Below are 14834 nucleotides of genomic sequence, written 5' to 3' on the forward strand. Positions count from 1 at the left end.
GTGGGAGCGGCCTACATCGAAACCTGCAGCTTTGATGGCTTCTTCAGCACCAATCCGCATAATTCTCAGCGCTCTCAACTAACAACTGCCGCTAGAACATTCAAAAACCCTATCTGTACATACCTAACACACTGTCTTTCACTCTGTCGACTTCTGGCGTCTGCCGATACTTCAAAAACCTCCACGTCTTCACCAGAGTATATCAACGCTCGAAACGCTGTTAACCAAGAATTCTCGACTCGGCTCAAATCAACACAGACTATTCCTGCGCATGATGTTTACTCATCGCGTACCTCAGTAAACACAAACAACGGACTATTCACATACCTCCATCAGCGCCATTGAAAACAAAACTCCACGTTCTGGACTTAAATACCCCCATACAGCTACAATAAACCATCTACATACTCCAAAAGATGTGCTAAATGTGTGCATAAAAGCAAAAATTTAAATGAAAACAGAAATACAAAATAAAAGCTCAAAGTAAAATAGTGACAAAGTAAAAATGAATCTAGAATCAAACTAACAGTGAGCATCACTTAGTTATGAAATCTAGGTGCTTCGTAATGACACACTGATGCACATTTAGACTCCACGCATTTGAACGAGATTACAGTGTCACAAGTCTTATTTGCAATGACATAATGAACAATTTCATAGAAAGCAAGCGAAATAAATTCTCATTAAGACCCATCAGATACTGTGTTTCTAAACGCTTTATCCAGTAAGTTTCTCTTTGGAGCAAAGATCTGGTGAGATCCATGCCTTCATGTAATCTTATTTTTTCAAGTACTGAAAACTGAATTTGGGCTATGCTATGTTTTGCCTCCATACAGAGCACTGTTAACTGCTCTTAATATTTTGGTTCCCAATTGTGCTTTTGTGTTCCGATATACGGATTTTTAATTTGCGCTCAATCTTCCCTACATAGAATTTCCCACATGGGCATTTTATGTAATAAATTAACTTGCTGGAATTACAATCTGAATCATGAAACAATGTAATGGTTTTTCCTGTCTGTGGATGTGTTTACTGAGGAACGCGATGAGTTGACGTCATACGCAGGAATCGTCTGTGTTGATTTGAGAAGAGTCGCGAATTCTCGGTTAACAGCGTTTTGAGCGTTAGTATACTCTGGTGAAGAAGTGGAGGTTTTTGAAGTATCGGCAGGCGCCAGAAGTCGACAGAGTGAAAGACAGTGTGTTAGGTATGGACAGATAGGGTTTTTGAGTATTATAGCGGCAGTTGTTAATGAGTTGAGAGCGCTGAGAATTATGCGGTCTACTTTCTACAGATGGGTCACGAACGGCGAGAACTAATTTCAGCAGATGAGTGTTTTCTTTACACTGAGGTAAGATCAGCGTTTGACGTGGATAGAAGTGATTTCTACGTGGTGCAGACGAGTTGACTAAGGGAGCCCGTTTTCAAATTTTGCAGATTTAATGCTCCACTGTGTATTTGATATAGGGTGAGTACAGAGTGTTGCCTGAGCACGTTTTTCACCACGCGTTGGAGGGGTTAATTATGTTTTTCTTGCACATTGCATGAGCGTTTTTGTTGGAAGGTGCCAAATAAGGAGCACACATATACAAACTAGATGTTGTGGTCTATGACTGTTTGGTGCTTTCATAAAGTCATTTACAGGGATTTTGATCTAAATAAAGTATTTACTTTCGTTTAGATTTTAGGCCCCCGAAGAAGGGCCGGCTCAGCACGAAATGCATTGGGCACTCTTTGGAAGAAATCTTTTTCAACTTGACAATACAATTGATTGTTGCATGTATTAAAAGAAAAACATTTGAGAGATTGTAAAACTGTTTATTTTTTTGTTCATATTTTCAATAGCTGATGCCAAAGCCATTTTTTTAAATTAAATTTGATTAACCCCTTCGAAGCTAATGACGAGCTAGGCTCGTCATGGCGCTTACCTGCCGTGCGCGGATGACAAGGCCAGCTCGTCATGAATAATGGTCCTTTTGGCTTTTCAGCGCAGGACGGGAAAACGCCTAGCAGCCATGTGGTTAAAGCAGAAGGAATGTAATTGAGAATAAATATATATTTTAAAAAAGTTTGTTTCACAGAAATCGTGTAAAAATTGAAGTGTTCAGCACTCTGAGGCAACAGTGCGCAGTGGTCGAGTGTGATCAGCTGGAGGTAGGAAGGTTTAGGGTAGGCACGGTTTAGGATAAACTCTGTAGCATGCTTGGAAAATTCTTAAAAAGTTTTGTTAAAATTATAGAAGATTTAAGGAGTGCTTCTCCATATATAAAAACAAGCGTAAATTTAAGTCACACCATGGCGGACCCTCATCACCAATCTTTGGAGGTGCTTGCCAAGATGGCAGCGAATGACATTAATGACCATGGTGGCTATGGGAGTTCTCGTCAGTCTTCCTGTTCTTAAGAAAAAGCGCAGGGCGCAACCCGAGACTTCCCTTCATCCCAGCAAGAACTTGCTTTTCGACCCTAAAAATATTGTACACTCTAGATCCACAGAGTGGGTGCCATGTGTGGAGGTGGAGCACTACGTAGAGGGCAATATCAGACAGGGTTTTGAGCGCGATGTGCGCTCTGTTCTGAGATCGACATGTCCCAGACCGGCTCTATTGGGCAAGGTGACGGAGACCCCTGAACTGGACCCCAATATGGCCACATTCCTTAAAAATTTTTCTAAGGTTCCCAAAAAGGGATTGGACGTGGCATGGAGGGGCTGTTAGGACAAGCTCCTTGACGTATGCGGACCCCTCACGAAGATTTTGGATGCGGCAGTTCAGGCCAAAGAGTCCAACACGCCACTGGATATGACAGAGGCCTTGGAATGGGCACTCTGTCTTCTGCGCTGTGTCTACGGAACGGCGTCGCTCTTTCCTCATGCAGATCGAACCACAGCTAGCAGATATGGCCACTACAGAGGCTGGGATCATGGCAAATGGCTTGCTCTTTGGGGATAAGTTCGTAAAAACTAAGGAAATACGTTTTCCACCTTTTCGGCTCTTGACAAGGTCCAAAGTAACATCAAAAAGGTCTTTAATGCTGGCCTTTTTACCAGGGCAGGTCGTAACAGGGGTCGAGCGCCCGGCCGCGGTTTCAATCAGGCCTAAAGAGGTTCAGAGCAACATGGACTTGGGGACTCCCATCGCTCCAACTTTTACCCAACCAGAAATCGTGGGGGTAGAGGCAGAGGCCAGAAAGGAGGATACAGAGGTCATAACAACGACAGACACCTCTTATTCAGGTACATTTTCTTCAGGAGGGAGTGGTCAAAGTGGGGGATTGCTGGTTTCGCGCACAGGTGGAGAACCCTGACAAATGATCCTTGGATATTACAGACAGTGAGAGGCTTTCAGATAGCGTTCTACAGCACTCCAAGGCAGGCTTAGGTTCCTCATCCACTTCATTTTACCCATGTCGATAGGTCTTTCATGGACGACGAAGTTGCACCGCTGATGCAGAAAGGGGCTATTGTGCGGACTACACCACATGCCCACGGGTTTTCCAGTACGGTTTTCTCATCCCCAAAAGAGATCAGGGTTATCGTCTGGTGTTGAATCTAAATGAGTTCAATTCTTGGTTAGTGTATCGCCACTTCAAGATGGAGGGCATACACTTACTCCGGGATTTACTTCTGGAAGGCAATTGGATGGTGTGCCTCGATCTAAAAGACACCTATTTGGCGGTTCACATATTTTCACCCCACAGGCGGTTCCTGCAGTTTCAGTGGGGAGGCGTTTGGTACGAGTACGCAGCGCTGCGATTCGGACTTAGGTCTGCCCCATGGTGTTTCACCAAGCTCTTCAAGCTGATGGTGCAATTTCTGCGAGAGCGGGGGGGGGGGGTCATCCTGATAATGGCCCAAAGTGTTGCTACAGTTCTTCGTCATCTGGCCCTGATGACGCAACTCCTTCAGGAGTTAGGTTTCGTCATAAATGCAGACAAGTCTGTCATGACGCCGTCTCAGTCGATGGAGTTTCTGGGGTTCCAGGTGGATTCGGTCACAGCTCAGCTATTGTTGTCTCTCAAGAAACGTATAGCCATCAAGAAGGAGTTGAGGAAAGCTTTGTCTGCGCAGACTAGATCATTGAGGGCGTTAGCCAGATTGGTGGGTCTTCTAGCCTCATGCATTGAGGCTATTTTCCCGGGTCCCCTCCATTACAGGGCACTCCAGAGATTGAAGATCGTACATCTCCGCAAAGGCCTCAGTATAAGGGACAGATTTTGTTGACGCAGGAGGAGAGGACGGAGATTTCATGGTGGTTAGAGCACATGGATGCGTGGACTGGCAAAGCCATTTTTGAGTCAGCCCCAGAAATAGTAATCGAATTGGATGCCAGCAGGTGGGGCTGGGGAGCCCGATGTGGGTCAGTAGAGACCGGGGGGCCGTTGGTCCCAGGAGGAGCTCAAACTCCACATAAATTGTCTGGAACTCTTAGCGGGTTCTTTTGCAATTGGGACTGTCACCACACAAAGCGAGTTCCTGCATACTGCTTTGAATGGACAATGTTTCAGCAGTACGGTATATCAATCAACTGGGTGGCACGAGGTCACGATTACTGGTGGAAATATCCAAGGATTACTGGATTTATTGCCATTAGAATCACATTTCGGTGACAGCGGAGTACATCTTGGGCTGCACCAATGTCGTTGCGGACTGGAATTCTCGCTTCCTGCGGGATTCCAGCAATAGGCATCTCCACCCCAGGGTGTTTTTTCAACTCAATGCCAAATGGGGCCCTTGTACAGTGGATCTCTTTGCCTCCAGGTTCAATGCACAACTGCCCCAATTTTACAGTTGGCGTCCGGATCGTCTAGCGAGCAACTAGGACACCTTTCTTCAGTCGTGGACGATGGGTATGCTTTATGCTTTTCCCCAGTTTGCCATGATTCAGAGAACTCTGGTTCAGGTCCGCAGACAGAGGGAGGAGAGGATTCTGGTATCTCCCTTTTGGACAGCACAAGAGTGGTTCCCAGCAGCGCTGGCCCCGTCATGTGCCTTCCCAGTGCGTCTGCAGTCGTTTCCCGAGATTCTGACCAACCCACTGGGTCAACCGCATCCACTAATCCTTCAGGGTTTGTTGCCTCATGGCATGGAGACTTTCCGGAGACGTTGGCAAATGCCGGGAATTTTGGAGGACACTTTGTATTTTTTGTCCCAGTCCTGGGCGCCATCTACGCATAAGCGATATGAGTCTGCTTGGTGTAGATGGGTTAGTTGGTGTGCTGAACGGAAAGGGGATCCCTTGGGATCCGGTATCCATATGATCGTTAATTTCTTATCTGAAATGGCAAATACGGGTCTAGTGTATAGAACAATCAATAATTTCAGATCAGCGATTTCGGCAGGTCATCCGCATGTGGATGGCAAACCAGTGGGAGAGCACCCACTGGTCTGTAAAGTGGTACGTGGTATCAGACTGGAAAATCCCACCACTCCCCGATATTCTCGGTTGTGGGATGTGAATGTGGTGTTACATTTTATTAAAAATTGGCCGGCGAATGAACGTCTTTCGTGTAAGCAATCATCGGCCAAGTTGACCCTCTTGTTATGTTTGATCTCATGTAGGCATGTTTCTGATGTTCGTGCCCTGGACATATCAGGTAGAATTTTCACTCCTTCAGGGGTGTCGTCTACTATTTCCAAACGTACTAAATCAAATTCTAGGTGTATTTCTTATCCTGCATTCCCTCATCACAGTAAACTGTGTGTGGTTCAATGTTTGAAATGTTATGAGGATTGTACTCGAGAGTTTAGGACTGATGTTGCAGGACAGTTGTTGATTTCTTTACAGAAACCTTTCCGCCCAGTCTCTGCTCCTACGCTGGCCAGGTGGGTCTCCTGGTTATTGCAATTGGCAGGTATTGATACTTCAGCCTTTGGCGCCCATTCAGTGAGGGGAACGATGGCTTTCAAGGCTCTTGCTACACGTTCCCGCTTAGAGGATATGACAACTGCGGCGGATTGGTCTTCTGATTCTACCTTCAAGACGTTTTATCACAAACGAATTGTAGATGTTGCTACTAATGTGTTGTGTCAACTTTAAACTAGCATAATCAGAGCCTCAGTGGACACATAGAATAACAAAAATTCTAGGTATCGCGACAGAGAATTTTCGATTCTATTAAGGACACGGAGGCGAAGATTATCCCACCCATGAAACAGTATTTGCAATGTGTTGCTGATTTTGATAATGATGTGGACTATGTGTCTCTATGTGGGGTTTCATCCCGCCCGTTGTTTTGCTTGCATACCTTTGGTGTATGGGGTATTGAGAAGTCTATTCTCGTTTCAGGAGAACAGAACAAGCCGGCGTAAGGCATGGACGACAGCGGCTCCACGTCTGGTCATGTTTGGACTCTCGTCGATGGAGGATTGGAGGTTCAGCCTTTGGCAGTCAAGTTTGGACTGTGTTAAAAAGTTTTGTTGCAAAGCAAGTGGAAGTTATATGTTCTTCAAAGACTATATACAGTATTGGACTGATGGTGATTGGTGCATACCAATGAGGAGGTTGTACTTCCGGGGGTATGCCGTTTAAAGTTGTTTTAATTGGCTGCCGTGTTTTGCAGTAAAGAGAAGCATAATCTTTGCCTCCGTGTCCCTAATAGAATAGAAAATTCTGTCGCGATAGCTAGAAAATGTTTCATTCAAACACTGACATTCTAGCATTCACGCTCGGGCACAGCTGAAATAAAACACATTCAACAACGTAAGCAAGATACATTAAAAGAATACAAGTTGAAAAAAAATGCTGCAGTCCAAACAAGTAGGGCACATGCTTGCATGAAACTAAAATTAGCAGGATGGGCACGGAACTACAGTCCCTGCAGATACAGATGGAGGGGCTCTGAACCACAGTCCCTGCACACCAGCAGGATGGGATCTGAACCACAGTCCCTGCACACCAGCAGGATGGGATCTGAACCACAGTCCCTGCACACCAGCAGGATGGGCTCTGAACCACAGTCCCGGCACACCAGCAGGATGGGCTCTGAACCACAGTCCCGGCACACCAGCAGAATGGGCTCTGAACCACAGTCCCGGCACCCCAGCAGGATGGGCTGTAGACCACAGTCCCTGCACACCAGCAGGATTGGCTGTAGACCACGGTCCCTGCACACCAGCAGGATGGGCACTGAACAGCAGTCTGCAAACCAGCAGGATGGGCACTGAACCACAGTCCCTGCACACCAGCAGGATGGACAGTGTACCACAATTCTTACACTAGCAGGAAAGGTATGGAACTACTCTTCCTAAACAAAGGCAGGATGTACTTAAGTAGCAAGTTTGATACACAAGCAGGATGGGCACGTAACCACATTCCAAACAGTCAGTTAAGTGCAAAATCATGTTTTGTACACACATGATGGACACGGGCCATGTTTCTTATGTGTATGTATGTGATTAAGGAAGTTTGGCGGTCGAAACGAGTCATCCTGACATGATTTTGCAATAAATCATCCTTTTTGCATCCGCATTGGAGTCTATGCCCGTGTTTTACCCGGCGTGGTTTAACCTTGGGATCTTGTTTGGAGATATAAGTGCAGCACAAAAAATACTCTCCAGATAAAGTAAAGTAAACCCACTAAGAGAAGATAAACTACTACCACTCCTTGGTGGTGCTCAGCAGAGAAACACGATTATAAGTGTGTGGTCTAAAAAAAGAAAGTTACAAAACAGGGGAAATTGTCAGAAAGCGCAGAAATAGAACAATAAAGCAAGGCCTGGCGAATACAAGTAGCACAATCAGTGAGAAGTATATGCAGCCTTCCTTCTTTACCATTCACAGGGTGGAGATCACACATCCATCTAGGGTGCACTCTGCACTATATAGAACACTCCATATAGAAACAGTAGTCCTGGCAAACAAAGACACCGATTACTAGACGTTTTGCAGTAGCTTGTAGACAAGGAGACTAAAATTGTTTGTAGAAACAGGTTTGATGGATTGCTTTCCTTGGCGACACCTACAATGTCTTGACAACACACCATGCCGTGGACACACCTCCAATCAAAGTACTATAGCGCCGATTTATGACCTCTGCATTAATCAAATAGTATTTAAATATTTTGTTTGACTGCTTCAGTACTCACACATTGCCCCTTATAATTCACCTATATGCAGCAAAGCTTTGCTTATGAGCAGCTAAGAGGAGAGACTGCCCCCCTTCTTAAATAAAAGTCATTTTCAGCCAGACCCATATCCGAGGTACATGAGCAAGACACTCAACCCTTGGAGGAACAAGGAAGGCTCAGCAGTGTCCTAGAAAGCACCTAATCTCGATGGTGAATTAAATGAAAAGTAGACAGTGAATTTTTCATTATCTTCACAACTGGACAGACTGAAGTACAGATACAAACTAGGCAGTTGCAATCTAGTTACTACGTTAACTTTGGTTAAACTTTTCTGAAGTTCAGTTATATCCTCCATTTTTTTTAAACTCAAGTTTAGTGGAGAAGAGGCGCATAAGCCTGATGAAGTTACCTCCATCATCCATGGATCTCTTCTGAACACCATAGCCGTACACAGAGGGGTCCACCAAGGGCGTAGAGTTGTTCAAGTGGGGCATACCATCGCCGATTTTAGCAGCTATCTGTTTAACAGAAGAAATGAAAAAGCGTCAGTGGGACAATCGATGCTCCCTGAAATGACCTCCCACGACCTTCCCCTTCCCCTCCTACCTGCCCATCATCATCTTTAAAAAGCTCATGCACTCAGACCTGGATCATGGGATTGTCCTCATACTGCTAGTGAAAGATGCTAGCACAAAACTGACTCCAGGGAAATAAATGTGTCTATAACCAAACAGCACCTGAATGCTGGATACCACATCTGTCACATATTGGAGGCTTCAATGATTGCCCTGCCCATGTCCCCATTAGCACGCCTCAGATCAAATAAAACTATTTACACCTCAGGCACAAGGTCTCAAAAGAAAGCCAAACACTGTAAGCAGATATCGACCAATAACACTATGGCCAATTATACCAAAGTCATCTGGCAAAAAGAAGCTTTTGTAGAAGCGAACGGCCGCCAATAGCAGAAACATACCCAAGCCACTCATGTTTCAAAAGCAAAACATACGCCTACTGAAGATGGCCTACAACACTCCACAAGCACACTCCACCACAAGACACCCAGGCCATATTACGCCACCTCCTAGTCAGTCCGTGGTACATACAAGGCACAGGCATCATTCGCACAAAAGCTACCTAGAGCATTCACATCAATACTCTGATGCGTCTACTCAACAAAAATACAAACCGATATCACACACATATAAACAAGAGTTGCCACATTCTTTTGCTAGGGCAAACCAGAGTGCGTTATGCAAGAAACTGAGGTGCACAGTGCTAGCACTTGGTTTTCATGTTTCAGATTAAAATACCGGATGTAGAATATAATGCATCAATAACTTACAGCGCGAGTTTCTGCTGCATAGTAAAGAGGTCTCAATTAACTAGGCAGATGCAAGCCTATAAAAAAATTGAGCCAATCGCTGGTTTCATTTATGCCCTTAACGGAGATTGGCAAAGGCAAAACTTAGAGATAGAGAGCCTGCAACAAGTAGTAATTGAGTCACCATAATGTGAGGTCCTGCGTTTCGGCGAATAGAAGTCCCTGCACAGGGGCGGAGGCAGCACCGGGTAGCAATTGGACAGACTGGGTAACTTCAGGAGTAATACCTGAAGAGATTCAGCGGACCTACAATCCTCTACCTACTAAAGCTGCCTTAGCTCTGGCAGAGTTTACATGGAAGGAGGGTCTCCTGCTTTGAGGAGGGGGGCCCTCTTGCCAACCCCCTGCACCGCATAGGCAATCGGGATGGTGGCCACTTTACGTATGTTCATAAAATGCTACTTTACATAAAATAGAAACGTTCTGGTTAGGTAAGCAGGTCAGTAACATTAACGTTATGAGCTAAAAAAAAGACAGAAAATCACCAATTATAGTCAGCAGAGTTAACTATAACTTGAGCCACACCCATGCACTGCTAATGACCTAACTTATTACATACCCATGACATGTTCTATGACCTTTATGACACCTCAAATTACATACCTTATGGTATCCCTGACGACATCATCCATGATTCTTTTGTACACATTACTCTATAAACTAGAATGACATTAAAGACCTGAAGGTAGGTCCAACATAGCTTCGAATATTATGAAGCATCATTAATGGCATCACAGATAAAACTCACTTAGGTGTAACAAGAATGTGTTATTTTGCAACATTTGTCCCATTCCATACACCAAATAGACCGCTTTTATCTGTATCCAACCCCTCAAAGTTCCCAAACCCATACTGGGAAATTAAGTTGATATGAATAAGAAAATTGTTACTGTAAACAGTGGTAACTATGGAGAGAGTTTACTCTGTACAACACTGTTGGCAGACAGTGAAACCCTCATGAGACATGCACCATAGAGTATTAGAAAAATATCTACTAAGACCAGTGTACACTGGAGGGCGGGGAGGCGTGGCCTGCTGCAAAGCGGAATGGCCGCTCTTTTTAGTGCGCTCCGCAGGCCGGGATAAAATAATACTTAAATCCTACACTTCGGATCGTCCAAACGTCGCCCAGGTCCACGTCATGAAAAGCTGCCAGTGTGGCGACTACACGGGGAGAGTTGCGAGGACCGAGATATGTGAGCGGAGGTGCGGGTGCTATAAGCCAGCGAGGTACTGTGCCGTGCTGCCGGCGGAGTGCGTTCGAAATTGAGGCTCAGGCTACTGGAGTCTCGCAGGCCTCCACCCACTGGGAGGAGCTTCGCCCGTATGCTGTTGGGGGAATATCCTGCCCAGGATAGGAATGCCTCATGGGCGCAGTGAAGGAAGCTGCGGGTGCCCGCCGAGGAGTGCACGACTTGGCGATCTCTTTGCCGGAGGCCACGGCTGTGCGGACCCTGAAGTGAGGCCAGGGGCGGGGTCGCCTCCTAAAGAACACCACGAGAACTGTCCAGTGGGTCTCGGGTGCTGCGAGGTAGGGGCTGGATGGAGGCACGTACCCCAGCCTTGCTAGAACCTGGTTCATGTGAAATCCGGCGCCCGTGGATGGCTTGTGAGAACGACTGTGCCCACCATTGTGGTGCCTGTGCACATTGCCCGCGATCGCCGCCCGGCTTGCGAGATCGCTGTGCCTGGGCTTAGCCAGCATTGCGGATGTGGCGTGAGCGAGGTCCCCCGCGTGCTATTATCTGCACCTTGGGATTGTTGAGGTGGCCCCTTGTTGTCGTCATACTGCTAGTGAAAGATGCTAGCACAAAACGGACTTGCGGCCGAGTGTTGGTGGCCGCCACGAAGCTGCAATCGGCCGACCGCTTGCTCGCTGCCCCTGCCTCCCCCGGCGGTGAGACGAACAGAGCACCTGGGAGCCTGCCGAGGGAGGCCCTTGCCGATATTGCCGGAGCTTTGGCCCAGACCGGCGCACATTCCTGTTGCCGCGACCCGGCCGGTGCTAAGGCGCGGGCCGGCCAGGAGTCGCAAAAATCAAGGCCCCGGCTTTGGGCCTTCTGCACTAACGATCGCGGCCTTTGGCACGGCCCTGCTGACGCGCCCCCACGGCGCTGGAACGAAGCCCGCCATTCCAGCACTGCAATGTCCCTGTGACCCCCACGGGTTCAGGGGGGGACCTTGAGGGGAAGCTGAACAGAGCCGAGGGGCCGAAGTCTGCTATGGAGAGCCACAGAGCTGCCCTCAAGCCTGACACACGAGGAAGGTGAGGAAAGCGGAGGAGGGCGCTGCAGCGAGGGCTAGGGGGGCACAATCGAGCTCCCGGTGAGAGGGCTGACCGAGGGCCTGAGGGTCAGACCGCATTAACGCCTGGGGAGGCGAGATAGCGCGCACTCCTGCGAGGCCTACTGGAGCCTGAACTCGCTTGCCGTCACCGACCAGTGCGGACTGAGGGATCCACAGGGGAGACCCGTGGCTACTTAGAATAGAGGGCCACTCTCGCTACACACCTACCTGGCTGCGGCGGTTGCCTTCTTTGGGTGCCCAGCCGTTGTCTGACCATTACCGGTGTGGCTGACCCTGCTGCTTCACTGTTGACCAACCTGCGATACTGGCCCTGTGGCCATTAATCACTGTGGTGTGCCTTGGCGGTTGCGCTGCAAAGGTGGGCCCTTGTCCGCTGCCACGACCCCGGGCGAGGTGGACGGTGTGCTGCTGACGCAGAGACCCACCGCCCATTGGGGAGCTGACCACAACATGGCGGGACAGAGAGGAAAGAAAGGGCCACAAACACTCCCTGAACTTTTGGCCTAGACGTAGTCCAAACCCAGCAAAGACCCACCCTCTCCAGTGACCACGAAGACGTCGCCGGCGTCTGGGGATGACCAGGCACCCATCACCAGGTCGTTCCTGGAGACATTGTTTAACTCCCTCAGAGAAGCATTCAAGTCCTTAAAGCAGGACGTAGCGGGCGAGGTCCGAGAGCTCCGGCGAGACGTGGAAACCCTTGGGGAACGTGTGGTGGCCATTGAAGAGGCGGACCAGGTCAGAAGCGACGAAATCACACAGCTCCAACAGGAGGTCCCAAGACTCACAGACAGAGGATCTTGAAAACCGCTCTCGTCGAAACATACGGGTCCGGGGGGGTCCCTCAGAAAGCGGAGGGGACCGATGTCACGGGGTACTTGCAAACCCTTTTCAGGACAATTATGGGAGAGCCAGCAGACTTTACTATCCGGATTAACAGGGCACATAGGGTTGTGCTACCTAGGCGGGCCTCTGCTCCGCCACCAGACATCCTGGCCTTCCTCCCTGATTTCCAGCTAAAAGAGCGAATTCTCCGGGAGTCCTGACAAGCAAAACCCATCCGTTTTCAAGGTAATCCCATAGCCTTCTATCAAGACCTGTCGGCCATTACCCTGCAAAAGTGAAAGGAATTTAAGAAAGCAACTGACTTCCTGCGGCAGCACGAAACCCCCTACTCCTGGGGACACCCGTTCAGACTAATATTTAAATGGAACGGAAAGTTACACCAATTGCGCTCACTCAAAGATACTTGCACCCTTCCTGGGGCTTAACCAAGAGGATGATGAGCCCACGCCGAGCGCCTCACAGGGACCGTCCTGGGGGGGCTGGCAGACGGTGGGCCACAGGCGATCCCCCTCACACCGCTTGAAACCAGGCGCCTCTGTCATAACAAAGGAACGAGCAAGAGGCCGTGGCAGAGGTGGCCAAAGAGACTTCTTCCCCTAAGTGAATGGTATTCCGGCTGGGGAGATCACTTAATGCTCACATCACGTCCATGTGATGGGGGGGACTCGGCTGGGGGGCCAGAGTGGCCGCCACTGGAGATGACCCGTGTAAGAAACATTACCACAGCCCTGTGTGGACTAACAGGACTGGGACTATACCTTCTATTGGTTTGGGGTTGGGGTGCCAGGAGGGGGGGGGGGGGATGTTCACGTAAGATTGAGACAATGGAATTTGAACTTGCACAAAGTTGACTGTTGGGGTGTTTTGAGGGAGAAGTTGGGGTGGGGTGTGGGGTGGGAACCAGCGTGCCGGGGGGGGGGGGGGGGGATTGCTACCAGCGGAATTGCTATGCCTTATACTTATTATTCATTTCTGTGCCTCGCCCCTCTGGTGTTTCTGAATGTGCACACACTCACACGGAGGATCACATATACACCTTCTATGCGGTCTACGGTTTCAAGGGTTCATCTCACATTGATAAGTTTGATCCCCATTTGTTGGTCTGGGGCACACCACTATACACTGCGCTGCCCGGCTCACTCTTCTTATGGCTAATCCCAATTTGAAAATACTGACTCAATGTGAAGGGGCTGAACAACCCTATCAAGAGGAGGGCAATAATTTCCTATTTAGAGAATTCCGAGGCTGACATCTGCTTATTACAGGAAACCCACCTCTTGCCCAAAGACTGGCACAGGATGCGCTCACGCGCCTTCCCCCAGCAATTCTTTTCCTCCCTTCCAACAAAAAAAGCAGGGGTAGCCATTTTAGTGTCCAAACACTTCCGTGGAAAGGTGAGGGATAGAGCAGGAGAGGTTAAGGGTCGCCTTTTAGCATACACCTTCCAGATTGGAGACATGAGCCTCACGATAGTATCCATCTATGCCCCAAACACAGGGCAGGAAACTTTTCTGAAAGGCGCACTCTCTGAGTCCCTTCAGCCATCCAACACGCTTCTACTTATCGGGGGGGGGGGAGCCTCAACTTAGTCATGGATACAAATAAAGATAGATCAGGGCACCATTATGGGGACACGGGTGCTATCACAGAGGCAGGCGTAGTGTGGTTGCGAGAGAGGGGCCAAGTGGATCTTTGGAGGGCCGCACATCCGAATGCAACACAGTTCACCTTTTACTCCCACGTCCACTGTACCTATGCCGGGCTAGATCACTTCATAGGATCATCAGAACTGCCCTCTAACCTAGACGAGATCGACACAATACCTGCAGCGATCTCAGATCATGACTCAGTAGAGCTAACTATTGCCGCCCCTGCGTCCTCCCGTCCTCTGGGCTCATGGCGCCTCCACGAGACCCTACTACAACGGCCAGAAGTCAACAAACGATTACACAAATGCATCGTTGACTACTTGGCTATTAACGACACACCGGAGGTGTCCCTGTAGGCCCTGTGGGGGGGGACCTTGAAATCAGTGGTCCGTGGGGAACTGATAGCAATTTCCGCTGCGGAGGTTAAGGACCGGAGAGCGAAAAGGGATGATCTCACAGCTCAAGTTGCTGAACTGGAAAGGGTGCATAGCCGCACTGGCGCTCCACAGGTTTGGAGACAATTGAAAACCGCCAGGGCTCAACTGGCTAGCTTGAACACCGACAAAGCAGAATTTGCCGCG

General features: G+C 48.5%; 1 protein-coding gene across 5 annotated transcripts in view; it reads right to left on the reverse strand.

The window, feature by feature from the left end:
* Nucleotides 1-14834, reverse strand: part of FUBP3 (far upstream element binding protein 3) — a 285902-nt gene that overhangs the window by 237445 nt on the left and 33623 nt on the right. For all 5 annotated transcript variants that reach the window (XM_086924812.1, XM_086924814.1, XM_086924813.1 and 2 more), the window contains exon 2: nt 8477-8585. In XM_086924812.1, the coding sequence (XP_086780938.1) occupies nt 8477-8585 (109 nt within the window). The remainder of the gene's footprint in view (nt 1-8476; nt 8586-14834) is intronic.

The sequence above is a fragment of the Lissotriton vulgaris genome, chromosome 5, assembly GCF_964263255.1.
Source record: "Lissotriton vulgaris chromosome 5, aLisVul1.2, whole genome shotgun sequence".
NCBI lineage: Eukaryota > Metazoa > Chordata > Amphibia > Caudata > Salamandridae > Lissotriton > Lissotriton vulgaris.